At 28.2% G+C, this 27,629-nt stretch overlaps 2 protein-coding genes and 1 long non-coding RNA gene across 3 annotated transcripts in view; 1 reads left to right on the top strand and 2 right to left on the bottom strand.

The window, feature by feature from the left end:
• LOC100210272 (protein transport protein Sec23B) overlaps window positions 1-17,005 on the bottom strand; it is a 43,043-nt gene extending 26,038 nt beyond the window's left edge. Inside the window, exons 1-2 of the mRNA XM_065804768.1 lie at window positions 16,829-17,005; window positions 4,206-4,440 (exon numbers count right to left, since the gene is read on the bottom strand). Coding sequence (XP_065660840.1) covers window positions 4,206-4,307 — 102 coding nt within the window. The 5' untranslated portion in view covers window positions 4,308-4,440; window positions 16,829-17,005. The remainder of the gene's footprint in view (window positions 1-4,205; window positions 4,441-16,828) is intronic.
• Window positions 11,543-14,731, top strand: LOC136084570 (uncharacterized). Its single transcript, XR_010640644.1, has 2 exons — window positions 11,543-11,825; window positions 11,948-14,731. It is a non-coding gene; the product is annotated as an uncharacterized LOC136084570 (long non-coding RNA).
• Window positions 17,006-23,502: 6,497 nt separating the features above from the next.
• LOC100203137 (potassium voltage-gated channel subfamily A member 1) lies at window positions 23,503-25,904 on the bottom strand. Its single transcript, XM_065804767.1, has one exon. It carries the CDS (start codon window positions 25,504-25,506, stop codon window positions 24,190-24,192), a length of 1,317 nt encoding a protein of 438 aa, XP_065660839.1. The 5' UTR covers window positions 25,507-25,904; the 3' UTR covers window positions 23,503-24,189.
• Between the last annotated feature and the right edge of the window lie 1,725 nt (window positions 25,905-27,629).

Raw genomic sequence — 27,629 nt, 5'->3', positions numbered from 1 at the left:
TATTTAAAAATGCTTTATGTTATCAGAAACAGTTAGAAAGTGATTGATACTCAGAAAATGATATCTATTTAAAGTTGAAGTAATATAATACCAATGAAAAAACCAACAAATAAACATATTTTCGCCCAGCAAAGCAAAGTAAGATATGTAAAAATATCATCAATTATAATTAAGATACAATATTTAATTTTTTTTAGTATATTTTAGTGAGGCCCCTTCAAGTGTGAGGCCATCCGCAGTCGCCAACACCTAACGGCACACCTGATTGCAATGGGAAGATTTCATTAAACTTGTAATTTAAAGTAACATTATATAACATATTAATGTTTTAAAAATTTTTTAGACACGGAAAAATAGTTACAAACATTTAAATTTATGATAATCCCACGCCATTCCTGTTCAAGCTTATATAACTGATCATATTGCATGGTGATCTTCCATGGTGCGTGGCAAAAAAAGTTCCATTCAGCTTTAAGGCTTAATTCACTCACTAGTTGGCATAGATTATATAAACTTTTTAAATTTTTATATTGCTATACACAACCATTATAAATAAATGTAATTTTGTATACATCCTGTATAATGTCATTTGATATAAAACAGTAAGAAATATGTTTTAGCAAATCTTCATTGACTTTATACTATATCGCTATTGGGTGAAAAGAACATTAATAAGTGTTCCAGTGATAGCTTTGTATTTCATTTTTAACTACAAAAGCAGAATTCTCTGCAACAGTAATTATTGTGATTAATTGATCTATATTTGTTTTAGTTAATTAAGGTACTGTGATTTAGAGTTGGAGATAAAAGAATGAGTTTGTAACTTTTTAAAGCAAGATACTAATAGCTCAATAAAAGTCAAACATCTGCTTTTAAACTCAATAGTGTTGCACAATCTGCAAGCATGCATTCTTTTATTTATTTATTGAGTAAACAGTTTTCGAAAGAAAGTGCATTTACTAGTATGGTGTTTTGGCAATTATAACCTACACAAACAGAATGAGTACCTCTTTGATCTAGATAAATGAATTGTTTCTATAGTTTCTTTTAAACTACAAAAAAAAAGGTTTATTTTTGTTGATGTTCTTTCCAACACTTACTTAATCCTTTTTACGTAATTGCTTGAGTCATAAAACATTTTAATGAAATCTTCAAAATCTTTTATGCAATACTTTACATTGATACAATGAAGAAATAACTAACAACCCTTTTTTGTTAAATCTGCCTAATAATCTTTGCCTGGTATTCTGTAACATTAAAGTTATTTTTTTATTTCCGATTTCAATCAACATGGTGGTGCCAGTGTGAGAAGTTAAGCAATAGTCTTCTTGTTGGAACAGAGAATTTTCTCTTTTTATCAAGTTTATAATTTCATTAAAGTTTTCACCTTTCTTTTTTATGCTATTTGTTTCATAACATATTTTTGAGGGTACAAAATATTTTTGAGGTGACTTAATTTTTCTATTTATACTATTTACCATTGATGTGTGCAATTTTTTCGCTTTGCCTTCTGAGAGTATATGTTTTGATAATTTCATAAGAGGAGATATTCTTCTGACAAATCCTTATCATCATGTTCACCTTTTTTTCCCAGTTTTTTCCAGGAGAGATTTTCAAACTACTTCTAATCTTTTGACTTTGTTGTAACTAAGTTAAGATTTTCTAAAAATAATTGAGTTTTATAAAACTAGTCTGCAGATTTGCTCAAAGTTTTATTTTAAGTTTTAGATAAAAAAAAATTAAAAATCATATATAAAAAATATTTTTAAAATTTTATAGCTACTTACAAGTGATTTTCTTTGTATGTGCATTGAATGAACCACAACAAGCTTTTTGAAATATAGGATGTATGTTTTTTACAAAAAATCGTCTTTTGATGTATGCCATTCAAATTATATTGTCAAGTTTAGAAATTCAATATTACAGCATAAAGATGTAGTTGTTTTTTTCCACTGCTTAAAGTTTCAATAACATCTTGTTGGCCTTCACATGCCTCTGATGTCTTTAACCCAATAGAAAGCATCTTAATAAGATAATTTACTTGGTATGAACCATAAGAAGAAAGTATTTTTTAAAACAAATAACTAAATTATTTTTTCTTGCTGAATTTTTAGTGTAAAAAAATGTAGAAATTGTTCAAACCTTTTTAGATTTTTTCTTTAGTATGATGCTTTGCACTGATAGATATTGTTAATTTTTATTTATACATACATATCAAATTGTTAATTTTACAAATAAATGTGGTTCTATAACTGAGCTTTAAAAACGAAATACATCAATATCACACTTGATCAATTTTTATATAAAAACAAAAAAAGGATGTGTTTTTAAGTAGTTAAAATCATTAATTTTCATATCTAATTATGTAAAACATAATAGATAACATAATTGTTTTTTCCATAAATAAAATAATTGTTTTATTTTTCTTCTTCTAAAGAGTCAAATTTAATACTTAATCAGATACTATTAGAAAGTTTTTTAAAAATAATTTATTGAAAAAGTGATACTTCTTTGAAATTATAGTTTCTGTTTCTGATGTTTTTCGAGATATTTGTGACGCATAAGATTATAGGTAACTAAAAATATTAAAATCAAAAGAAAAATTTAACTAGGGTGTTTTGAGATATTGGGCCCCAAATTTGGGATATATTATTGCTTTAGCGATTTCTAAGGATGTTCAATTCAAATTTTAGCATTTTAAGTACATTTGCATCAAATTGCATCAAAAAAGCATTATAAATATTTATTTTTAAATTTTTGCCCTTGTTTTTTGTCATTTTACTTAGGAAAAGAATTTTTCAAAATATTATGTAAACCAGGTCATTTTGGAAAACCAGGTCAATATTAAAATTGAAATATCTCTGGAACCATTCAACAATTTGTGAAATTTTTTGTGTAAATTCTTGTTAGTAACATGCAATAGCCAAACAAGTTTGAAAAAAATATTAAGTCCATGATTATAAATTTCATAAATTTTATGTGATCTGATATAGAATTACTTGTATTAGAATTTTAAGCAACCTCTTGCCTACCAATATGGATATACTAAGCAATGGTTGCTTTAATTAGTTAATGTTGATGTTAATGAAAAATAAAATTTTTACATAATTAAACTTAGCTTTTACATAGTAAATTTAGCTGCGTATCAAATATCACTAAAAATGAAATTATTACCTACATTCAGAACCTTTTCTCGGAGTAATTCACAAGGTCATCTACCATTGTAATTTAAATTTTTTTTAAACAAATATATTTTTAGGAACAAGGAAATACTTTTCATTTTTTTAATGCTAAATTTTCATATTTTAAAGCCAATTACTCAAAAATTATAAGTTTTTGTGCACAGTAGACCGGTTAAGATATTTAGAAAATATTTATTATTATTATAAAAATATTTGCAATTAGCTATTACAATACAGTTTTCTACCTATTAAATGGAGATCAGCTAATGTTACTCCTATTTTTAAAAATGGAAGTAAATTACGTTCTGCAAGCTTTACGCTTCTTGTTGACTTCAGTACAGAGTAAGATACTTGAAAGCATAGTAGATTAGTAAATAACCTTTTTTCACCTTTATCAACATGGATTTGTAAACAGTAATAATAATAATAATAACAATAATAATAATAATAATAATAAATAAGTTATCCACTACAACAATAAGTCATGTAAAATAAATCTTCTTGAAGCTTTAGACTATATTTCATACCAACTTAGTCTTAGTAATCCAATCAATATTATTTAGTAATCACCGGTAAGCTGCTAATGTGGTTTGAAGCTTTCCTTAAAGATTAAAGACATTGAGTAAAAGGTAGATTTTGAAAGATGAGGGTGTGCCACAAGGATCGATATTCGGGCCTAATTTATAATATTCATTAATGAATTAGCAGAGAACTTTGAATGTAACGTGAAACTTTATGCAGATAATACAAAGTTAATTATCAAGGTTAAAGATAGAAATGTTGTTGTTGTTGTTGTTGTTGTTAATAATAATAATATATATAAACAATTATAGTTCTACAAAATAACTACAATTAATGTTTACTTAATCGATGAAACTCTTCGAAAGATTGTATTTAGTTAATAATACTGATATTACTATTAAAAATATATATATACGTTTTTTTTTTTAGAAAAGTATGAGTGCAATTAGGTATAACCTATAACAGTTAATAAATTTTTTCTAATAAAACTATTTTCAATACCATTCTTGTAGCTTCAAGTCTACTTGATGGCCAAACATTCCAACTAAATCGAATACCATCACGATCTTCATTTTGATGTATAAACTCCTGATAAGTAGCCATCTTAGGTTGAATCGGTAACTTATGTTTTGATTTTCTTCTGATTTTGTTTATTCGCAAAAAATTGGGAAGTTGAGACACTGCGTCATTCTTGGTTTCGTGGAACTCATATTGCTAGGTCTCGAACGTAACTTAGCTAAACAAAAACCCATACATCAGTTTTCAAGTTTTCAAAATCCAAACAACAATAATTTTAATAAAAATTTATTTATTTTTTAATATTTTTTTAATTAAAAAAAAAATGTCCTACAGAAACGATTTCTCTTTTTAAAAATTGTTTTTTTAAGCGGCCGTGACGCAGTGGTTAGAGCACTTGCTTTAGAAGCAGGAGTTTCCAGGTTCGAACTCTGGACATATTTTCGCGTCACGGTAAGGAAGGAGGCGTGAACTTCCTAGTTAAATGCACTTCCGCGGTGCTCTGTAATAAGAAAAAACCTAACCTCTTGTTGTTCATTAACCGTTAGGTAAATCCGTCTACAAAACCGTTTTTTATCCGTTGGTCTACAAAACCAATTTTTATCCGTAATAGCATTTTCAAGCAACTTAGCAAACTAAAGAGGACCAGATAATCTTTTCCCACCTTTACTCAAATTTGCTCGGTTAGAAATTGCCCCACCACTCTATATCCTATTTAACTGCCTTATAGATAACAGTTACTTTCCTGATCAATAGAAAATTGCTATTGTCTAATCATCATTGTCCGACTGCTATTATATCTGCATTATGCAAATTTTTTTTACAAAAAGAACTTGCATAATGCTGATGTAATAGCAAACAAAAAAACTTATTGTCATCATATTAAACATATCTGGACCTCAAATTAAAAAAAAAATGAATTGAATTAATTTAAAAAGTATCTTTATACCTGGGGAAAAAAATAAAAATTTATGTCTTTGACATCGTTGTCTGCATTTTTGTTTAAATCCAGTTTTGAACCCCGCTAAATTTGAAATGTATTTCAGTTGGAAACTTCATCTACTTTTTTGATTTAGTTGCTTTTGATATAGTCTACAAAAACATGCCTGCAGAATCATTTACTCAAAAAATAGGCGTGAACACGCTAAGCCCTTAATGAAAGATATGAAAATGATGAATGTGTTTGAAATTAATATCTACCAGCATTTAATTTTCATGTATCGTTATAATCACAATATCTCTCCTATAAGCTTTAATAACAAGTTTAAAATAAATAAAAATGATAGCTATAATCTTAGAGCGAATATGTCCAACACATATAAACTGCCTCGGATAATAAACAAATATTCAGAGTACAGCATTCTATATCGAGGTCCAAAAGTATGGAATACTTTTCAAAAAGGATTCAAAGGCACGGTAAATTCGTTAAGTTCCTTCAAGTTTTTAACAAAAAAAGAAATTTTTAAAATATAAGAAATGTTTTTGGTTAATCATACTTTGAATAATTTCTCATAAATCTGTTTTTGTTTTATTTCTACTTTTGTTGGTTGCTTATCAATTTTATTAGCGAATTACGCGTTTTATTACGATATTTTATTGAAATTTTATTACGCATTAACATATTACGATATTTTTTTGAAATCTTGTTATAGGGGCTCTATGAAAAGATTGCGATAACGTACTGTCATCCTCATCTTCTTTGAGCCCCTATCTGTTTTACTTATTTTATTTATTGAAATTTTATATTACGAAGTTGTAAAATCTTATATTATATTAAAACAGAGAAAGAAAAAAAAAAAAAAAAAAAAGTTGCGTAGTTAGTTAGGAACTGTGGAAAAAAATCCAATGGTTATTTTCAGGTTTTGCGCAGCTTAACATGCATAATATGCTATTAAAAGTTAAGTGTCATGTTAATCAATAATAATAAAAAAAACCAGCGGCCCTCAACACATTTAGAGTGTGATTAGAAAATCGATGTAGTTTGTTTTGTCTTAACATAATCAATGAGTTTACAACTGTTTTTGAAGATTTGTAGACAACATACGGTAAATTAATGCAGAAACACAATAATAATAAACCAAAAATTGAAGGGTTAGTCCACTTGGCCTTTACATCTTCTAAATGTAGGGCTGCCACCTCTAGCTAGGTTAAATCCGGGAGATCGTATTGGGCGGGGCATAGCGAGCGGTGAGTGAGCCTCTGCTGGGGGTTTTGGGGCTGGTAATTATATTTTATTTACATTATACGCAATACAGCTATATCTGTGTACTTGATTGAATAAAGTTATTACAATCATTATAATAGGGTTTTAATAATCTCATTTAAACATGAAATCTACTTGCGTTTAAAAGTATATCTCTGATCAGATCTTGCAGCAGCCAACAATCTGGGTTTCTTTGTTAAAAAGTCATAAAACTATGAACATTTGTACTTCATATTTTCACACACTTGCAGCTCAGCTCGCAAGGCACGAAGTCCAAGACGATTTCGTTCTTTAGACCACAAAGAATTCACCACACTGAAAGTTTGTTCCCATGAAAAATTTGAAACAGGTATGGAGAATACGAAGGATACTACTTTGAAAAGCTCGCCACCCTCACCGCACTTTTTTTCTGCGAATTTTGTAAAAAAAACTACTCTACCACATTTGTGCTGGTCTCTACCAGTGCTGTTTGGACATTACGCAGAATACAGTAGTCTTCATAGTATTTATTTTAATCTACATCAATTCAAAACTTAACTGCTAGTTGGTCAAATAAGCTCTAGACCACTGGGTTGTTCAAAGTTAAGATACTTATGCTCTGAAATTCTGAATTCTGGAAGTTGTACCATTTATCTAAGTAATTTAAGCATATACTGTAAAATTCATTAACGTCTCTTTCAAACTTTTATTTTTTCACTTGTGATATTCTTTTTAGGAATTGAGCAGCGGCATGTCCATAAAATTTGTTTTGTTTACGATCTGCAATTTTCTTTCTTATTACAACCATAATTTTATGTAACTTGGAACTAATAGTTTAATCCAACTCTAAAGTTAGTACACCACTTTAAAAGACCTGCATAACATTATGTAAGAAACAGCATTACAATTTAGGAATGGATTCAATTTCGTTATCTTGAAATGCATCCCATATTACTTTGAGGCATTCTTTTTCTCCCTTTGATACATAATATGACCGCAACGCAGAACATACCAGAAGTATTCTTTCCAGTCCTGGAAGTAAGGATAACCATCTTGTTGGTACGTGTTTTGCTAGAGAATCGTGTTTTAATGCGTAAAACATGTACATTATCTGCAAAAAACATAAAATTTTAGGACATTTTCGCATTCCGGGAGATTTTGATGTTTTTTCAAATTACTTCCGGGAGACGGGAGTTGATATCGAAATCCGGGAGACTCTCGTGCAATTCGGGAGAGGTGGCAACCCCATCTATATATCAGCAAGCTATTTTAATTGGAATTAAGAACATTAAAATTTAAGGAATATAACAACAGTTTTCTTAAAGAAATCGAATGTTGTATTCCTAATATCTTAATGTTTTAAAGAAAATCAAAGAAAGTTTCCTAATATTTTAAAGTTACAAAAGTAAACGCATTTTATTATATAACTAAAACAATAGAATTTCTTTTGTTTAACTTAATTAACACTGCATAAATCTTCACGACTCTAAAATTGTTGGAAACAGTTTTAAAACTGATTTTTAGCTTTTAAGGAAAAACACAAGAGGTTAAGTTTCGATTTTGATTTAAATTTTTTCTTTGTAAGTTAATCCGCCACTGTTTTGAATGTATTCAATATTCAGGTCACATATCATTATGCTAAAATCTGGAACAACAATAACGAGAAAAAAACAAACAAACTGCAAACAGAAAAAATGGTTTCTGCAAAGAAATGCAAATTAATCGCATAATTTTTGTCAGTACAACCACAATGTCTAGGAGATATCGAGTCGAATTTACAGAGTACGTTAGCAATATTACAAGCACGAGGTAGTGATAATATTGAGTCGAACTCACCGAGTACACCAGCAATACTAATGTCCTCTTGCGATGGTACTGGTCAAAGAATGTTTGACTTCTTAATATGACAGATATGCTTATGCTTGTATTTTTTTGTTTTTGCGTTTGGCCTAATTAATTATTTTCAGGCTTTGATTTTTTGATATTCTGTCTTTTTTTCATTTCACACAAAAATCTTTCGTTTTCAAGATTAAAAGATTGTATTTTGTATGCCCGAACTTTTTATTTAAAGATCTTTTTTTTTTTTTAATTATTTTTTTTTTAATTGAAATTCGAAACCCGTGTCGTCAGCCCTGTTATTGAAAGTCTAGAGGGGTGACACCAAAAGTTTACCGCACTGCGTGACTCCAACCCAAGCAATCCCACTGTTACAGCTGCTTGCTTTTGATTTACAATACTGCCTATCAGATAGCACTGATGGTGCTTCAAACTATCATAATCGTTTTAACATACTACAACAAAAATTACTGAAGCTGCAGACCAACATATACATATTTAGTGTTATGGTCATGTTCTCAACTTAGGTGTAAAAGAAATAACCCGCTGCTGCATTCAGACGGTTTCATTTTTAACCTTTTGTAAAATGTTGCAACATTCATAAAAGTGTCACATAAGAAAATGGCAATATGAATCTAAAACATCAGAATCACTTAAAATCTACCTAAAACCCTAAAATGAAAAAATTTTATACCGCAGTTAATTAAACTATAAAGAAATAGAAACAGCATATTACTCTATATAAAAAAAATCTCCTGGATATGATAAAATCTCTAGCAATCTCTTGCATTTTTAACAAAACTAGCTTAAGCAAACCTTTGTATCATATTTTGAAACTCTCATTGAAAATTGGTATTTTCTCTGATGCTCTTAAAATAGCTAAATCACAATTTACAAGTGCAACGATCATTCGTATATTGCAAGCTATAGACCTATATCACAATTTTCTGTATACTCAAAATTGCTTGAACGCCTAGTTTGTAATTAAGTATTCGAATAATGTACTAAAAACAACTTATTTTACCCTAACCAATTTGGATTTCAGAAAAATCACTTAACTGATGGTTTTGATGATAACAAATTTACTTTTCGAGTCTTTACAGTCCCTTCTAAAGGAGTCTTTATAGATCTATCTAAAGCATTCGACACAGTTGACCATTGTATTTTTTTAGAAAAAATTAAACATTATGGATTAAACAATAAAACCTATTCCTGGATTAAAAGTTATTTTACAGATAGAAAGCAATATATTTATAATGTACAATCCGGAACATTAAATGTTGTATGCCGAGTTTCTCAGGGACCAATTTTTGGCCCGCTCTTATTCTTTATTTATATTAACGACTTTGTAATGCAAAATTTAAACAATTATATTTGCAGACGATATAAATTTATTTCTTATCAATAATAATGTCAAACATCTATATACGGATGTAGATATGAAGTTAAATAAAGTAAATATTTGGTTTAAGGCAAATATACTCTCACTTTATTTTGAAAAAAACGAATTTTTATTAGTTTATCCTTTTTGTGATACTTTATGTGCTCCCAGAAGTCCTTACGGTCTTATCACAAAGCATTTAATTAAGAAGTTCGCGCCATCCCTCACCTAAAGGGCTAGAACTGGCGTCGAACCTCGAACCTCTTGGTTCTGAGCCAGAACTCTAACCATTGCGCCACGACAGCGATAAAATATATATTGGGTCATGTTATACATTTAAATATTACAATAATTACAAAACAAGCCAGTATAAAACTTTTAGAAACTTTTGTCGATGAAAATTTATCCTGGCTTCCTGATATAAATTATATACAGTCAAAAGTTGAATGTGGTTGTACTGACAAAAGTTGAATGTGGTTGTACTGACAAAAGTTGAATGTGGTTGTACTGACAAAAGTTGAATGTGGTTGTACTGACAAAAGTTGAATGTGGTTGTACTGACAAAAGTTGAATGTGGTTGTACTGACAAAAGTTGGATGTGGTTGTACTGACAAAAGTTGGATGTGGTTGTACTGACAAAAATGATTAGTTTGCATTTCTTTTCAGAAATCATTTTCTGTCTGCATTTTTTTTTGTATCGAGTTGACCATAGGTTAATATCTTAGGTCTCAAATGAACATATTTTGGGCTAATCCACTATTTCATTAACTATGCAAGTATATCATACGCAAATACACAAACAAAAAAACTTAATAAAATAAAATTTATAGGCTACAAAAACACCCTTGCTACATCATATACTTTAAACACAAATGAGAACATGCAAAACCCCTAATGAAAGTTATGAAAATGATGGATATATTTGAAATAAATACCTATTAGCATCTAATTTTTATGTATAGATTTTACAACACCCCTCTTGCAAATAAACTTCAACAATAAGTTTGAAATGAATCAAGATGAAAATTATGATCTAAGATCAAATAAAAATAACAACTATACAGCAATACACAGAAGTTTTTTCGAAGTAGCGTTTTTCATAATAACGTGTAAAAATAAATTTTTCTAAAATTAAAATTCAACGGATTTAGATTTTAAGTTTATCTTTATTGTTTTTTGTTATTTATGCTTGTATTGATAAAATAGACGAAAAAAATATTCACATATATTACAGTACTTGCGTAAAACAAAACGAACGTTAGACAATGTATTTTACTGATGACATAAAAGTTTAATTGAGTTAATCATACATTTTTCATACTTCATAACTAATTATTATACTTTTATTATTTTACCGCTTTAAATGATAAATATAGCGAGTACGCATGATTCTTAAATAAAAAAACAATTTTAAAGTTACAAAAAAATATTTTAATTGCTAAAGTATATCTAAAGAATAACTGCAATATTTTAAACTTCAATTGGCTCGAAAATGGGTAGAAAAGCTGTGTCAGAAAGCATCCCAGTAAACACAGATTAGTTCAGAATTGGTCAATATTTAGTCGAAATTGGTCGAAAAATTGATAAAACGTTTATTATTGACTAAAAATCGACGTATATACGTTTACTAAACGTCGACTTACATTAGTCAATATTGTAAACCTTTAATTGACCTTAATTAAACGTAAACATTCATAGATTTAAAATCTACGCTTTAAATCTTTTAATTTAACCGTTTATTAAACGTCAATCAAATGTTTACAATATTGACTAATATAAGTTGTTATTCTAAACGTTTGATCGACGTTTAATAAACATTTATTATATTATAATATAGTAATATAGCCATTGGTCAGAAGACTCACATAACAGCTTAAGTCACGCGGTTTAAATAGGCATAATTAAAACGAAATAAAAAAAATTACTTTTTATTGGCTAAATAACTAATTTAGATGCGTTTTCAAGATTCACTTCCTTACAACAACTGAAAGCAAAACGACTGATTAATAAATAATAAACAAGTGTCGGTAGCGCCATTTTAATTCATGGAAGTTAAAAACCTCTTATCACGACAATCTACCTTCCTAAATGCCAACAAATTAATGGACTAAGTTGTTTTAGAAATTATTGATTGCAACATTGTCATAGTTAAAAATATAAGTTGCTGGTCTGTCGTTATGAAAGTCCTGCTGCAAGAACTTTTTTTGTAAGTTTTATAAGCAGTTTAAATTCATTTCGTTAGCGCTAGTATGATTGTGTAACAGTAGGTATTCATCTTTGCATTAATCAAGAGGTTTAATAAGTAAATTTTTTATTTTTTTATTTTAGATACATTTTAGCTTAATTTAGTTACATTTGCTAAAGAAAATTGGTAGAACAGAGCTGGTAAAATCCACTGCATATAATATGGCGCGACGTTACGAAATTTTAAATGTCAAAAATAAACATGGATGGTACAGGAAATTTCCGAAACTTCCATTCAGAAAATCCTCTATATGTAAAGTTGTTCAGTGTAATTCCAATTTTGATTTATGAGTTTATATTTAAAATGCTGACTATTTTACTCTAGTTTTTTGCGGTTACAAATCAGGTTACAAAATCAGACGATCAGGATACGATTGCAGAAGATGATGTTGCACAAACAGGTGCACGATAAACAAGGGTAGACGGTATTCTAGGAAGATTTTTGATAATGCATAAACCAGTGATCCAAAATATTTGTTTATGAGTTTATTAATTTTATAAGTAATCTTTGACTTAATCTTAATGTAAACTTTTACTTTCTGCTAATGAGATTAAATTTAAAAAATATTTGATAGAAATTTAATAATATAATATTTCCACTACCAAAAGCATGGTCATTTAATTTTTTTAAATTATCTAAACATAAACAAGTATAGTGCACAAACAGTTTTTCTCTAAACACCCACTATATGAAAATGTTTTATATAAGTTTATAACTTTATAAATAGTTTTATAAAATAAAAGTATAGTATACGTAGTATAGTATAAAAGTTAATAAACATATTAATATAAAAAATAAGACCAGGTCTTTTATAACTATATCTTATTTATAAATTTCATTACTTTTATAACTATATCCTATTTATAAATTTCACGACCTTATATAGCTCTTATTACTTATAAAAAGTTAAAAAGTTATAACGTAATTTTAACTTATACTAGTTTTAAAACTTAAATTAAATTTACCCTAACAAAATTAAAGAAACTAATAGACAAGTTTAATGTACGTTTACTTAGACTAAATCTAAACGCTTTATATACGTTAATTAGACTAGATTTAAACGCAAATTAAACAAAATCTATACGCTTTATATACGTTAAAAATCCTATAATAGACGTCTAAAATACGTTTGAATATAGACGTTTTATGGGCGTTTGTTCTAAACGTTAATCTGAATTTCATTCTAAACGGATAATTGATCAAATCTGAACGTTTTGTTGAAACGTTGTTTTGACGTGTGTGTGTTTACTGGGATCAAATGGCAAATTATTGGACTGATCAAATCAAAAATTTATCACAACGCTGAAATTAGTAAACTTATGGGTGTTTCTGAATTTTCCGTGCAAAAAACAGGGAAAACATAAGAGCTGAGAGGTAACGTTGTTGACTCGTTCTGGAAGACCGTTGAAGCTTAGTGACCGCAACAAAAGTAGCATATTCAGAACCAGTAGAAAAAATCAACAACAAAAAGCTAGCTCAAATATTTAACCAATCCTTTTCTAATCAAAATATAAGCAGAGAACTTGTTAGAAGAACATTATCAAAAAATAGTATTGGATCTTACATTGCAATAAGAAAGCCTATCCTGTCAATCATGGATCAACGCAAAAAACGAAAATAGTTCAAATTTGCATCGGGCAGTAGAGGATTGGGCAAAAGTAATTTGGAGCAATAAGTCAAATTTTCAGGTTGTGAACTGCAAATGAAAAATATACGTTAAATGATTTGCAACTGAGAAACATAACAAACGCTACTTACGGGCAGGACAACAATTTGGTGGTGAAGGATCAGTAGGCACAAAGGCCTTGTTATTTGTGAGCTCTTTAATGACCGTATCAACCAATAGACCTACAAAAACACACTTGAAACACGTTTGACTCCATCAATAAGGCATTTGTATGGCAGAAGCAAGCAATACATCTTCCAGCATGACAGGACTCCAACACACACAGCACATAGTGTAACACACTCGTTTAACACAAAGAAGATCAGGCTGTTGCTTTGGTGCCCTAGTTCATCAGATATCAACATTTGGTCATGGATTGGTACTCAATTAGTAAACCATCAAATTCAATTATGAGCATTTGAAGCAACTTCTAAACGAGTTTTGGCTAACGGCGCCACATGAGATGTGCATGAAATTAGTCGAATCAATGCAGAGACGAGTTCTTATTTGCTATTGAGCCAAAGGAGAACACTTTAAATATTAAATTTGTATTTTTTTTTTCTTTAATTTTTGATGTTCTAAACCTTAACTCGATTAAACTTATATGCAACTCATTTTATGATTATATAATTAAATTTTTTGAATTATTTTTTCAACTATCTTATCTTATTAATGTTAATTGTATAGTTAATAGATTGCTCTTTTAAAAATTAAAAAAACTTATTAAATTCATTTTCCTGATTTTTTTTAGTTGAAAAAACCCTGAAAAGTTTGATTGAAATTACCATCTAGGTTAAACTTTGCATAGTGTAACAATTATAATAAAATTAGTGCTTAACTGTAAATTGCTTCAGTTTTATGGTGATGTCATTAAATTCATTTAAGTTTCAAATAAAAAAATATATTTTTAAAATCTGATAATAAGAAAATTTTTCTTTTTTCCTTTATTTGATTTTTGTTTTGACGAAACAAAAATGAATTAGTTAAAATAATTTATTATACATTATTTTTGTTTATTTTACTTAGTTATCATTATTATTTTTTATACGAGCTTTTTATCATTATGATATATTTTTTAAACTTGTTACAAAGTAGTTCTATTTAAAGATTGTGATAACGTAATATTATCTTTGTCTTTTCTCTTTTAGTCTTTATCTGCTTTAAATTAATTTGTTGTTAGTCCAGTAAAAATTATAATTTATTTTATGTTATCTTTATGTATACGTGCATTTTTTTTTTTTTTTTTTACTTGTTTAACAAAATATGTTAAACAAGTAAAAAAAAAAAAAAAAAAAAAAAACCTCCGAAGATTTTCTTTTTAAAATAAAAATTAACTTGTTTAAACACAAATTGAAATGGACAAAATCAAAAAATTAAAATTCATTGGTAAAACAAGGTGGTCGGCGTTGTTTGTTCTTTGACAGTGTTTTTCAATTTGATTTCATGTATAGTAAGTCAAGCAGAAAATTTTGATGTAAAGACGCACCATGAAGCTAAGAGATTGCTCATGCCATTCCTGAAACTTGACATCATTTTGAATGCCTTTACCTATCTGAGAATTTTTGAAATAGTGTGACCACTGCATAGTAAACGACCGGGGCTTTGGCCGAAGCTAGGTTTGATAACACATAGCCGCGCCCGGGGCCAGGTTTATGACCAGGGCTGCATAAATATTGATAGATCCTATAAAAATGTTATTTTTAATTAAAATTTATGATATCAGTTATAATTAAAAACAATACTTTTATAGGATCTATTAATATTAATGCAGCCCCGGTCATAAATATTAATGCTAGCCCCGGCCAAAGCCCCGGTCGTTTACTACCACTGCATATAGACTTAATGACAAAAATCAATGACATTTTATGACTTTAATAAAATTATCTTCATTATTTTTCGAACAAATTTCAAACGGGAAAAATCGTTTTCAAACTTGAATTTAATTACTACAAGATGGCGAAGTTTTGCCAAATAACCACATGGAGTCGTATATGTTGATGTCTGTCAAGAAAAGTCTATTCAATAGCTTTGAGTATAACACAATTATTCAAAGATATGCGTCTTCGTCTTCTGAATTGAGAAAGCTGCATAAAAAATAATTATTGCTGTACTTTGCACAACACTCTGTACTTTTTCAATTCATTATAAATTGTTTGTGATTTCAGTCTTCATACTATGGCTAATTTTTTATAAAGTTAGGAAACGGGTTGTCTTTGCAATATATGTATGTTAGGAGGGCCCCTTAACCATTTGCCTGACTGGTAAAATAGTCAAAAGTCAGTCCGCCACCGACCAGAGTACTTCGGGGTAGTGTTCTAGTTCAATCGAATTCATTCTTTCTTTTTCCTAAATCCTAAACGCTTACCTCCCACCGAAAACTAAAAAAATATGCTGACAAAATTCTGATTTACATTATCTACAATTAAGTTTCTCCTAACTTACCTCAATCAACTTTCAACGGTTGCGCAATTTTAGTCCTCCAGCAATCATGTTCCACCAGCGCCCATATTCATTAATACTGAGCTCAAATTTTCAACAGCTCTAAACACCTTGAAATTCTGTATTAAAAACCAAAAAAAGTCATTACTGTCAAATTCCATCCTATTATCACCAAACTAGCTTGGGCCAATAGCAAAAGCCCTGACAAATTTCCATTCGTCAAAGAGACTGGAAGTTTGTCTCAAGAATGACTAAGCTTTTAGCAGAATACTTAGAAACTTGATAAATAAAGTTTAACTTTGTGAAATAAATGAATTCTAAAAAAGTTACAAAAAAAAAAAAGTTTATGTAATTTCAATTTAAAGTTTCAATTCATTTGTTAAAAGTATGGCTAACTCCTATGGTTTTTTTAATGCATTGTTTTGTAAAACTTATATTTACATCATTTTGATTTCAATCACGTACACACACAATTTTAGAAAACTTTATCGAGGCATAAAAATACTGCAATTTGTTAGTAGCTTTTTATAAGTTGCTTGTATAACGTCACTTAAATTTGCTAAAGAAATATAAACAATAAAAAAATCTACAATGACAGATGTTATTACGATTTAGAAAAACTGTAATCATGGTTTATATGAAAGGACTAGTTTTTTTGTGTGTAAATAAAGCGTTTAAAATAAAACAAACAAATTTTTTAACTCTTGTAAATTATTTTGTTAAACAGTTTTTAATTTTTGATTGTTTATAACATATTGCTATAAAAAATAAAAAATTCACCGAGTTTTCATTGTCTATCAACTACATCTAGTTAAAATCCAAAGTCTTAAATTAAAGCAAACAAATGTTTATCACTTACTGTTTAACATACAAGAATATGACAGATGTTTGAAGGTGCCAGTTGGTAAAATACAATAAGATAAAAAAAACCTGGTTCATAACATCTGAAAACAACAATTTTTAGCAAAAATCCAAAAAGTAGTAATTGCAACATCGTGGTTTTTCAATGTTACTATTCAACAACATATCGAAAAACAAAAGCATTTTTTATTTAGGATCTTTTTATTCTGACTTTCTCAATATTAGACAATTATAATTTAAAATATAAAAACTTTCATAAATATTTACATTAAAATTAATAAAAGTGAAGAATAATATCAAAATAGGTTTAGTGATCGTCATTCAAATACATCGAGAATCTCTGTTATATTGTTCCGTTATAATCGCATTTAAATATAAAGACAAACAAACAAAACAAAACTAACAACTATGACAAATAAAAACTAAGATATAGAATCTAATGTTTATTTAGAAAAAGTTGTTAAAATTTTCAAAACTTCATTTTATATTACAAGTTTAAAGGATTTTACCATATTCAAATTTTTATTTACCATATTTAGATTTTTTGCTTATCGAAAAATAAGCTATTGTTTCGGTTTTCTTCATGCTATTCCATATCTGCGACGCGAATTTTCCTTTACGTGAAATATTTATAAACGCAAAGACATATCTAGTCCTTGAATACTCAAAGGAATTAAAAAATCCTCAAAAAAAATGCAATAACTTTAAATATCGTTTAATATCTTAAAACTAAATCAGATAAAAATAACAACACAGTCTATAAAAAAATCTATTTGAAAAACTCAGAAAAAAAGCCACAAAAAATTACTATTTTGACTTGCTAACATAATTCGTAGCGAGTTTGGCAAATGATAAAAAAAATTATTGGTAAACATAAGATAAGCACACACTGCCGACCGCAATAAAAATTGAAAGTAAATTAGTTCACAACTCTAATTAAATCACCGCCTAATTCAACAGGTTTTTGTCAGCAATAAGAAAAAGCCTATTATATAAGATTTTTGAAATCTAACTTATAATGAACTTTAAATGGCATTTGAAGCATTAAAAAGAAATAAAGTACAAATAAATGAATGGGAATATTTTAATTGACTCTTTTGTTGTGATTAAAGCATCTTTTTTAAAGCTCAAAGTCCTTTCTCAAATAGTTTGAAAATAGCAAAACTAACGCCAATCTTTAAAACGGGTGACCGTACTAACATAACAAATCATATTATTAAAAATAAACTTCTTCATAAAAATCAATTTGGTTTTAAAGGAAATAATTCTACTAAACATGTTATTCATCAAGTAACGCACAGTGTCGCTAATTCCTATAAAAACTCTCAGTTTATAATTGGCATATTCATTGATTTGTTGAAAGCTTTTTTAATAGAATATCTTATATGAGAAATAAAACCTAAACTTGGTTCAAAATGTTAGGAATCGTAAACATTTTGTCTATAACAAGGAATCTTCGGCCCAATGATTAACTAATATAACATGTGGTGTACCCCCTAGAATTCATACTTTGGTCACTTTTTAATATACATAAATGATTTTAATAACGATTCTAATTTAACGACTTTTTTGATGATGCTGACACGAATTTATCCGAATCACTTGTAGATATAAAAATACTTTTTAATAATATGACAGATGAACTGAAAGTATTTCTTATTCATTTAAAAAAAAAATAGATTGGTTTTATTAAAATAGATTTAAATATCGATAAAACATAATAAATACTTTTTTGCTCAACCTCTAAAAAAATGGAAATTCGAACATATAGCCTGACCTATTTATTGACCTATTTTATGTTTTATATTTTAATGTAAAGAAAATATATCACTAAGTGTGTATATATATATATATATATATATATATATATATATATATATATATATATATATATATATATATATATATATATATATATATATATATATATATATATATATATATATATATATATATATATATATATATATATATAAAGAGAGAGAGAGAGAGAGAGAGAGAGAGAGAGAGAGAGAGTGGGTGGTCAAATTAAAAGTGACAATTTACTTTTTTGCTAGTTTTTAAGTTGAACGAATTTTGCGAGCGAATATATTTTTTTTAAATAATTTCTCTTGTGTATTTTAGATACTGATATTATTATTATTGTTTTTAAATAGTAAAAATACAAGCCCACCATATTTGTCAAAAAGTTAGCTTATTACTCATTTAGCTGTCAATTGTTGAAAAGTGTGGTTGGAGTTAGTTCAAAATTGAGTTCAATTGTTCATTTTTGGAACAATTTTTTGAAAGTTTTTTGAGTTTAGGAATATCGAAACGTAAGTATTGGTTAATACTTTAATTAGATATGGTTAATAAATCATTATTTTATTAAAATTAAGGGCATCTATCTTAAAAACAGAAGAAAAAAAGTATTTTTGGACGTATCAACATTTCAAATCCGGGTGAACAAAAGCTAATTTGTCCGACGCAGCCCAAAAGAAAAATTCTACCAGGACTGCCTTATGGAAAAAGTTAAACATTCCGTGAGTGTAATGGTGTGGTCTGTCATATTAGCCATGGGTATGGGCTTCCTCTACATTGTGGAAGGGACCATGAGCCAGTACAAGCAAGTACTGGAATACAGGCTTCTGCCCCAGGTCCAAGAATAATTCCCTGATAATGAAATGTATATGTTCATGCATGACTCGGCACCGTGCTATAAGACTAAGAGTGTTACAGCATTCCTAACTGGAAAAATGTGCTCATTTTGCCTTGGCTGGGTAATTCACCTGACATGAATCCCATAATTAAAAAATGCGAACGCTTATAGAGTTTGCAAAACGGAAAATTTTAAAAGAGATCATCACTACCAAGAAGCAATTGATAGAAACCCTTATTAGAGAATGGCATAACAATAATGGCATAACATAGACTCCAAGACATAGCAAAAGTCTGCATAGAAAGCATGCCCTGAAGCCTGGAAGCCGTTGTTGTAGCAAAAGGTTGCATTGCAAAATATCAAGATTATTGCCTTATTTGTTATTTTAAAACTTTTTATAAAAAAAATAAATAGCTATGAAGAAGTAATTACGTTATTTTATATTTCAAATGAAGCCCTTTAATAATAATAATAAAAAAAAATAACTACAAGATATGTATTTAATCATTCAAGTAGTTTAAACTTAAAAATTAGTAAAAAATTATAGTGGCACTAATAATTTGACCACCCACTTTATCTTTATAATTTGAAATCTAAAAACAAATATAGTCTTTGTTTTAGTTAAAATATCCAAGAACCATTTTGCCCAACTAAAAATGACCAGTTTTATATTTCTTATCGTGGTTCAATTCTTTACAATAAAATAGTTTTATCTAATAATAATTTTTCTTTAAAATGAGCTCAATTTATAAAATATACTTATCTATCGTATTCTGTAAAATTGGCTTATCTATTTTAAGTATTTTAATTGTTTTGATTTATACATTAACTTGTTTATTATACAGATTATGAAAGATATTCTATTTTTGATGTGATATAGATTGTAATGGGGTTCATAATAAGATCCTGTGATCATCTAGAATACTTGTGGAATAAGATCCGTGTTGGTTTATCGATGTTTTTATCAAATTTATTTTCACAAAGAAGCTCAATTGCACTCATATTATTTCTCCCTTAAATTCATCAAAAAACAAAATTCAAAATAAATCATCAATATAAACAAATATCTATAGGCTCTTAAAAACCATTAATATAATTTTTTGTGATAAAACTCTTATCAGCCAATAATCTTAAAAAAACTATTGAATTCTTGACTATTGAAGAGCGCTTGATGATGCGGTAGTGGTATAGTGGTAAGAGCGCTCGCTTTGTAAGCAAGAGGTTCGGAGTTCGACTTTGTAAGCAGAGGTTCGGAGTTCGACTCCCACCACGTCCCTGGAAGTACCGCGCTCAACTTAGTTTCTCCGCGCAGCGACCTTGCTCGGCAAGGTTCGTGTTTCGGAGTTAAAGAGTTGAGAGAGAGTTGCACCACAAATAACAACTAAAAAAAAAACACAAAAAAAACACAAAAAAAAAAAGAGTAGCCTCCTCGACTGTAGTGGCCCCCTCGGGCCTTGGGGAGGTGAATAATCTTAAAAAAAAACAAACATCGAGTTTAATTTTTTGGGAGAGAATTTGAACATATTTTCCATTTTCTTATTTTTACTTTAAACCAAAGAGGAAGAAAAAGTAAAACTGTCATTTTTTACGGAACCGTCTTTGTAGTAGCATAATTTTCAATGAAATTCCACCTAACTATTATAACTTAAAGCTTAACAATCACATTCCACCTTTAAAAAAACTATCCTATGAATCATCGAATATCCTATGAGTCATAGGCTATGATATTGTTTCAAAACCTCATAAGCAATCAAAGCGTTGCATATAAAAGATAAAAGTTCTGAAAAATTGGTAGACACTGATATAGATACTGATTTAAAGTTAGTTTGTAGTTATTAAAATTAAATTTGATTTAATTAATGTGTAGTTTGGCATTTTCGCCGGATTTACAAACTGGCAATTTATATTCCAATATTTAAAATGTTTATTTAAATATCTGTCTTTTAATCCGGCAAAAAGTACTACAACACAGAGTAAAATCCTGGAGGGATTTAATAAGTCGCTTGCCAAAAAAGCAAAAGATAAGGTTTAAACCTATCAAAGTTTTGTCTAAAACTTTGATATCTATGCTTAGATATACAAAAAACGATTACTTTATGGATAGTGATTTTTGTTGTGATTGCTTCTTAAAAGTTTGAACAGTTATTAAAAAATTATCTAGTCAACTTTTAATAGAATAATCCACTTCAATTACAACTTTCTAAGCTTACAAACTGCATTTCAAAATTTTTCCTTTTTCGCCGGTAAAGCGCCATTTTGACTTGCTGCTGGAATATTTAAACTTCAAAGGCTATAACACAATTTAAAGCCATTTTCGGCTTCATTCTTTCTACAGCTAGTCTATTATACCTCTTTTGTACGAAAGCAGTTTTTTAAATATTTATTAGCAAATCTCTTATCGAGTAAAATTTATTAGCAAATGTCTTATCGAGAAGAAAAACTTTTCGCGCTTTTTGTTGGTTTGGTTAATCTTAAATTAAGGTTATTTTTCATAAGAGTGTTGACGCATAGTTCAGAAGAGTAATATTCAGGCCGCCGACAACCTGTTTTTATTTTGTTTTATTGACTAAGGTTAGAAAAATACGTATTAAGCTTTTAAATTTTTTAAACTACACGCTGTTTCTCTATAAATAGCATTAACAATTATAAATATTAGTTTTTGTTTACAATGACTCACAATCTTTTTCATTTACATTGAGATCATTACGTGAACAAAATTAATGGAGTTATATAAAATCGTCAATCAGCACGGAGGTCTCATGGCTGATAAACTGATACGTTGTTTTTTATTTGTAAACTATGCTTGTTAAATTTACACTATCTCGGTGAGACAAATTATTTTGAAATCGTGATTTTTCAAAACCTTTATTTATACTCCGAATATTAATTATTTAAAACTTTTTAATGAAGATAGAGCATGAAATGATGGAGAGCATAAAATGACGGAGATAGAGCATGGAACCAAAAATTGAATCGGCATTGCTTTCTAATGTTTAATTGTGAGCGAAGGCGTCATTATCACAATGTGTGACGTTTTTATCCCAAAATAACTATTAACTTATCATCCATTTTAAAATGTAATGTTAATACGAAATAAAAAAAGATAAATAAAAAGGTACTTATTTAATGTTAGTGGAGACATCTCGATTCTATAAAGCCCAAATGATTATATAATTCTCCGTTTTTTAAATGTTGTACAATTTCATTGCAAATTTACCGGAATTCTTTTTTCTTTTAAACTCTTTTTATAAGTAGTCATCCGTTTTATTTTTTAATTTTGAAGCAATTTTGAAAAATAATTTCTTATTTCAATTTTTTAAGTAATGGATTTGTTGCATAGTACCTTAGGATACTTACCCTCAGCTCGAAGTTCTTCCTTTTTTCGGTTGTTTGCTGACTAAAATCTTCATATACGTATTTTTTTTTATTCCGCAACTTAAGACTTTTATGTTTTTCTAAAACTGTTTCTTTGTCTTTTAAGTTTCAGATTTGCTCACGATTTCTCTTCTTTCTTTGTGTTATGTGTTCTTCCTGTTCTGTGTGCTCTCGATACTTGAAAGTCTTTTTTTTTCCGAGTTCAGTGCTTCATTAAAAAAAACTTTGTCCAAGATATTCTTTTTTTTAGAACCATCAAATCTGAAAGTTTGTCTTTAAATCTGAAAGTTTGTCTTTAAATCAATTTTTTTATTTTTTTATTTTTTTGAAGCATTATATCTTATAATATTTTATGAAGCAATATTTTTGATTCTTTAAATTTACTCTATTCTCTGCTAAGTTCATAACGTCATTACTTTGTTTACTTTAATATCTTTCTTACGAGATAAATTTTTTTTTATTTTTTTTATTTAAGTTTGGTGAATTTCGTTCCAAATATTTTCATTAGGGTACTTTTGTGATACTATTTGTTCTTTTACTTGTGTAGTATTTAATTTTTTGTCATTTCTGAAAGAAAAAACTACTTTTTATATTGCTAAAAACGCGAGTTGAAAAAAGAAATTACATATAAAACTTTATTTTTTATCTAATTACATATAAAACTTTATTTTTTATCTAATTATTTATTGACAAATAAGCAGCAATTTATTATAAATTTTTTTTTTAAATCTAGTGTATACTAAGTAAATGCAGTTTTTGCAATTATTGAACTATTAATGGGTGTACGCCATACGCCACAATTTTAATGATGTTTGAAAAACTTCAAAAATGCCGAATCCCCTCAGTACAAAGCAAAAATACACGGACAAAAATAAATGGACACTTCCTTCAATAATAAGTGCTATAAAAAAAAACCTTGATATTTTCAAACGTAACTTGTTTAATTAAAAGTACCGATTCCAAATTTTACTTAGGTTATTAAGAGGGAGGGAGAAAGATTAACTCTGCCCTTTGAAGAAATACATGGAAATTGTTCTACATGCAACATGTTCTTGCGCCACAAGATATATATTTTTCTCCAAAAATTGAAGCATTATTCCTCATAATACAATTACGCTTAATATTTAATATAAATTGTATACTTTTATACATTTTTATTGATACAGATATATAAATATTGCTGAAATAATGTAAAAAAACATTTTCAACAAAAATCTTCTCTTTCATTTTTATTAATATGAAATTTGCAGAACAACTCATAAATAACTTTTTTTTTAAATTGGTTTTTCAACTTAATAATGTTTGTTTCACTTTTTCACTGATAAATTTAAATATTTTACGTGATATTACACCTCTCCAAGCATTGCTTGCCTCATCTTCATGATGGCATTTTTTCTTAAAGTTTCTTTGTTGCACATTATTTCTGGTAAGTAATAAACCGAAATAAATTGGTTCACTAAGACAGGCTGGGGTAGACAAAATAGCAAAATGCCTGTAACTAATAAAAATGCACCGCAAACCTTTCCTAAAGCAGTGGTTGGATGTATATCTCCATAACCAACACCAGTTGCTGAAATAACAGCATACCACATGGCATCGAAAATACTTCTGAAAGCGCTTTCTTCCTTATATTTGTTAAACTGATTTTCTAATATAAAAATAAAAGCGGCAAATGCAAAGCTCAAAGTCCCCCCAGTCACTAATATAATCTGAAGAAAATTACTGCATTTATATAGCGTATAAATAAACAGCCTCAACGCCATACTAAACTTTGTTAGCTTGAAAACGCGTATTACCCTAAAAAATCGTATCAATACAGCCACCTTATTACCAACCAAAAAGTAAAGGATAATGTAAACCACGTTAACAATAACTGAAGCTAAGTCGATCAGTACATTTAAAGAACGCCTTAACTGGAAGATGTTTGGACACGAGTAAACAAAGAAGATAAATTCAATACCAAAAAAGATTCCTGTTCCTATTTCTATATAAATCCAAATCTTGGCAAACTGCAATGATGGTTCAGTTTCTAAACAGAAGGCAGTAATAGAAAGCAAAGTTATTAGCAAATTAACATATGTGTAAGCTGTTTGGATAAAGTTATCATTGAAGAAGTTTACAAATTTCCACACAGTTGAGCGAAAACACCCTTTAGGTAGTTCCCCATTTTTTTTGTCGTTTTGTTTTAAAAAATATAAATCTTCCATGTGCCGTTCATCTATTACTCCATCAATCTCATAAAAGTTGAGTTCCTCATAAAACTGTTCTCTTGTTACTAAGGGTGGTTTAGCAAGAGTTCCTTTTGATTGGTAGTAAAATAATACGGCATCGAATGAGTTAACGCATCTATCAAAGACGTAAGCACCGCGTAATTCGTCAAAGTAAGTGTTTCTTTTTGAAATATTTCCAAGTAATGTATTTGGGAAATTTCCAAGAGTACTTTCAAACGTTTCGAAAAGTGTACCTCGAACACATATTTTTACTCTTTGTTGATGAAGAACTAAACCTCCAATGCGGATAGCATTAATATGATGCGCTAAAAAGCTACATTGAAAACTTTCTTTTTTTTTTTTTTGCTGATTGAACAACTTTTTTTCAGGAGAATTTTGAGAGGCATTAGAAAGAGTCCTTGAAATTTTGACGGTTCCAGTTCGCACAAACATGGCTTATTTATGAGCTTACCTTTTTTCAAATCACATACACACTAAAATCGCAAACTAGTTAAACTTTTCCTAAGTAGTAATTATTATTGCGTAACTCACTTGCATAATTCAAACCGAATCAGACTTTTTTTTATCATAGCGCTTATCTCATTTTTTTATGAAGGTGCATAAACCTTTAAAAAATTTTTAAAAACAGATAACTTAAAACAATTCAAAAATAAAAACGATAAAATTGGTCTTTAAATTTTGTGTACAAGGTAAGATAACTAAAATAATAATATGCCAGCACAATTTACATCGAATAATCTAAAAGTTAATCTCAATGGAAGATTTTCTATTAATTTATTTTTATTGAAATTCAAAAACTCTTTTAACACAAGTAGAAAACAAAAGCGAAATAAATCAGAAGTAAATCATATTAAAATGCATAAAAGAACTTATTTAATAATAAATAACATTTGTTTTCGTTATTCTAGGAATTTTTTTTTTAACTGTTTACTTTGTTTTTTGTGTTTACACCAAATGGGTTTCAGAACGTGACTGAGTGAGATAAGCGTTCGTAATAAACGTTATTGCGAAATATTTTCACAAGACACACCTCACTAAGAAAAAATCCAAACAAAAATATAATAAACGAGAAAAACAAAAATGTGTTTGGTAAATACCATGAAATAAAATATTGCACTTTCCAAAAATCAGGTTAAAAACTGTGCAATTGTAACATAGTAAGAGATACAAGAAAAGATGAATATCCTTTTGTCATGTTGAATAAATATTTTAGGATTTAGGACACCTTGAAAAACAAAAAACTACAATATAAAAAGTTTTTTTATATTGTATTTTCACGTTTTTACAAAAAAAAAAAGAATTTACAACTTGTTGTCACAGTTACAGTGAAGAATTTTATCCGACAACACGCCAAAAAAAGCTAATGCCAGAAAAAAGAAAAACTTATTACCATTATAAAATCCTTTTTTATACTTTAAATTTTTTATAAATTGATCTCTTTATGAAATATAAGAAATATAATAACCTTAAATACAAATATATATATATATATATATATATATATATATATATATATATATATATATATATATATATATATATATATATATATATATATGCATAAAACGGGGAGGGCAGAAAGATAATAAAATTACGGTGTTGTAAGATCCAATTAAAATTATGTAGTGGGCTAATGTAGGTGAAACTTCATCTTCAGTATTACAATATATGTACCAAAGACTTTTTTTCCAAAACTTTATTTTCTTATAGTAAACAAATTTTTTTAACACGACGAATGACTCAAAGAATTTTTACTTGTTAATTTTTTTGATCCAAATGACTGCCTCAAATGTTTGATAAATTAACATTTGAATTAAATTAATATTGGGTTTTTAGCGTGTACAATTAGAATTTTTTTGGAGTACAAATAAAACTTAAAAAGAAAAAGCGGGTGAATGCTTTGTCTTTTTACGCTTTTTCTGTAAACGATTAAATTGTACTCCAGTCAATAGAGCTGAGTTTTCTGTAATGGTTTTGGTTTTTTGACTCTTCGCTCCAAAAAAGTAAAAATGATAGAGAAATGGAACGAGAAATGATAGAAAATTCAAAGCTTTGTGTGAAAATATATGGAGATTTCATAGTTCATTAGTTTATTGCCTAAAACTCTTTTTTAACCTCAGCTAAAGTCTTATTGCTGATTTTAGACCAATCTAAATTCACCAAACTTACTGATTTTAAACCAATCCAAATTCATCAAACTTGCTGATTTTGGACCAATCCAAATTCGCCAACTTTAGTTTTTGTTTTAAAATAGTTAAACATTTTTTTTTTTTAATTTGGCAAACCTTTTATTAAGTTATTAAAGTTTTTTAGTTTTTTATTTTACTATTTTATAATCATTGTTTTTAATTATTTTATTTTTATAATCATTGTTTTTAATTATTTTATATTTATAATCATTGTCTTTATTGATAGTTATTTTTAGCTAATGACTTTTTAAGTTATTAAGGTTTTTAGTTAAGTTTTTGATAAAAGCTACATATACAAGAAACAATTATCATTCAAAAGCATTTAGTACTGTCAATTGTAAAATTTTTCTCCAAATACTCAAATGC

Source organism: Hydra vulgaris, chromosome 09, assembly GCF_038396675.1.
Source record: "Hydra vulgaris chromosome 09, alternate assembly HydraT2T_AEP".
NCBI lineage: Eukaryota > Metazoa > Cnidaria > Hydrozoa > Anthoathecata > Hydridae > Hydra > Hydra vulgaris.
Note: the sequence above shows the minus strand (reverse complement) of the source record. Positions and strands in the feature narration are given on the sequence as shown.

Bases quoted from the DNA above. Each gene is read 5' to 3' on its own strand.
- LOC100203137 (XM_065804767.1), bottom strand. From the start codon at position 25,506: ATGTTTGTGCGAACTGGAACCGTCAAAATTTCAAGGACTCTTTCTAAT.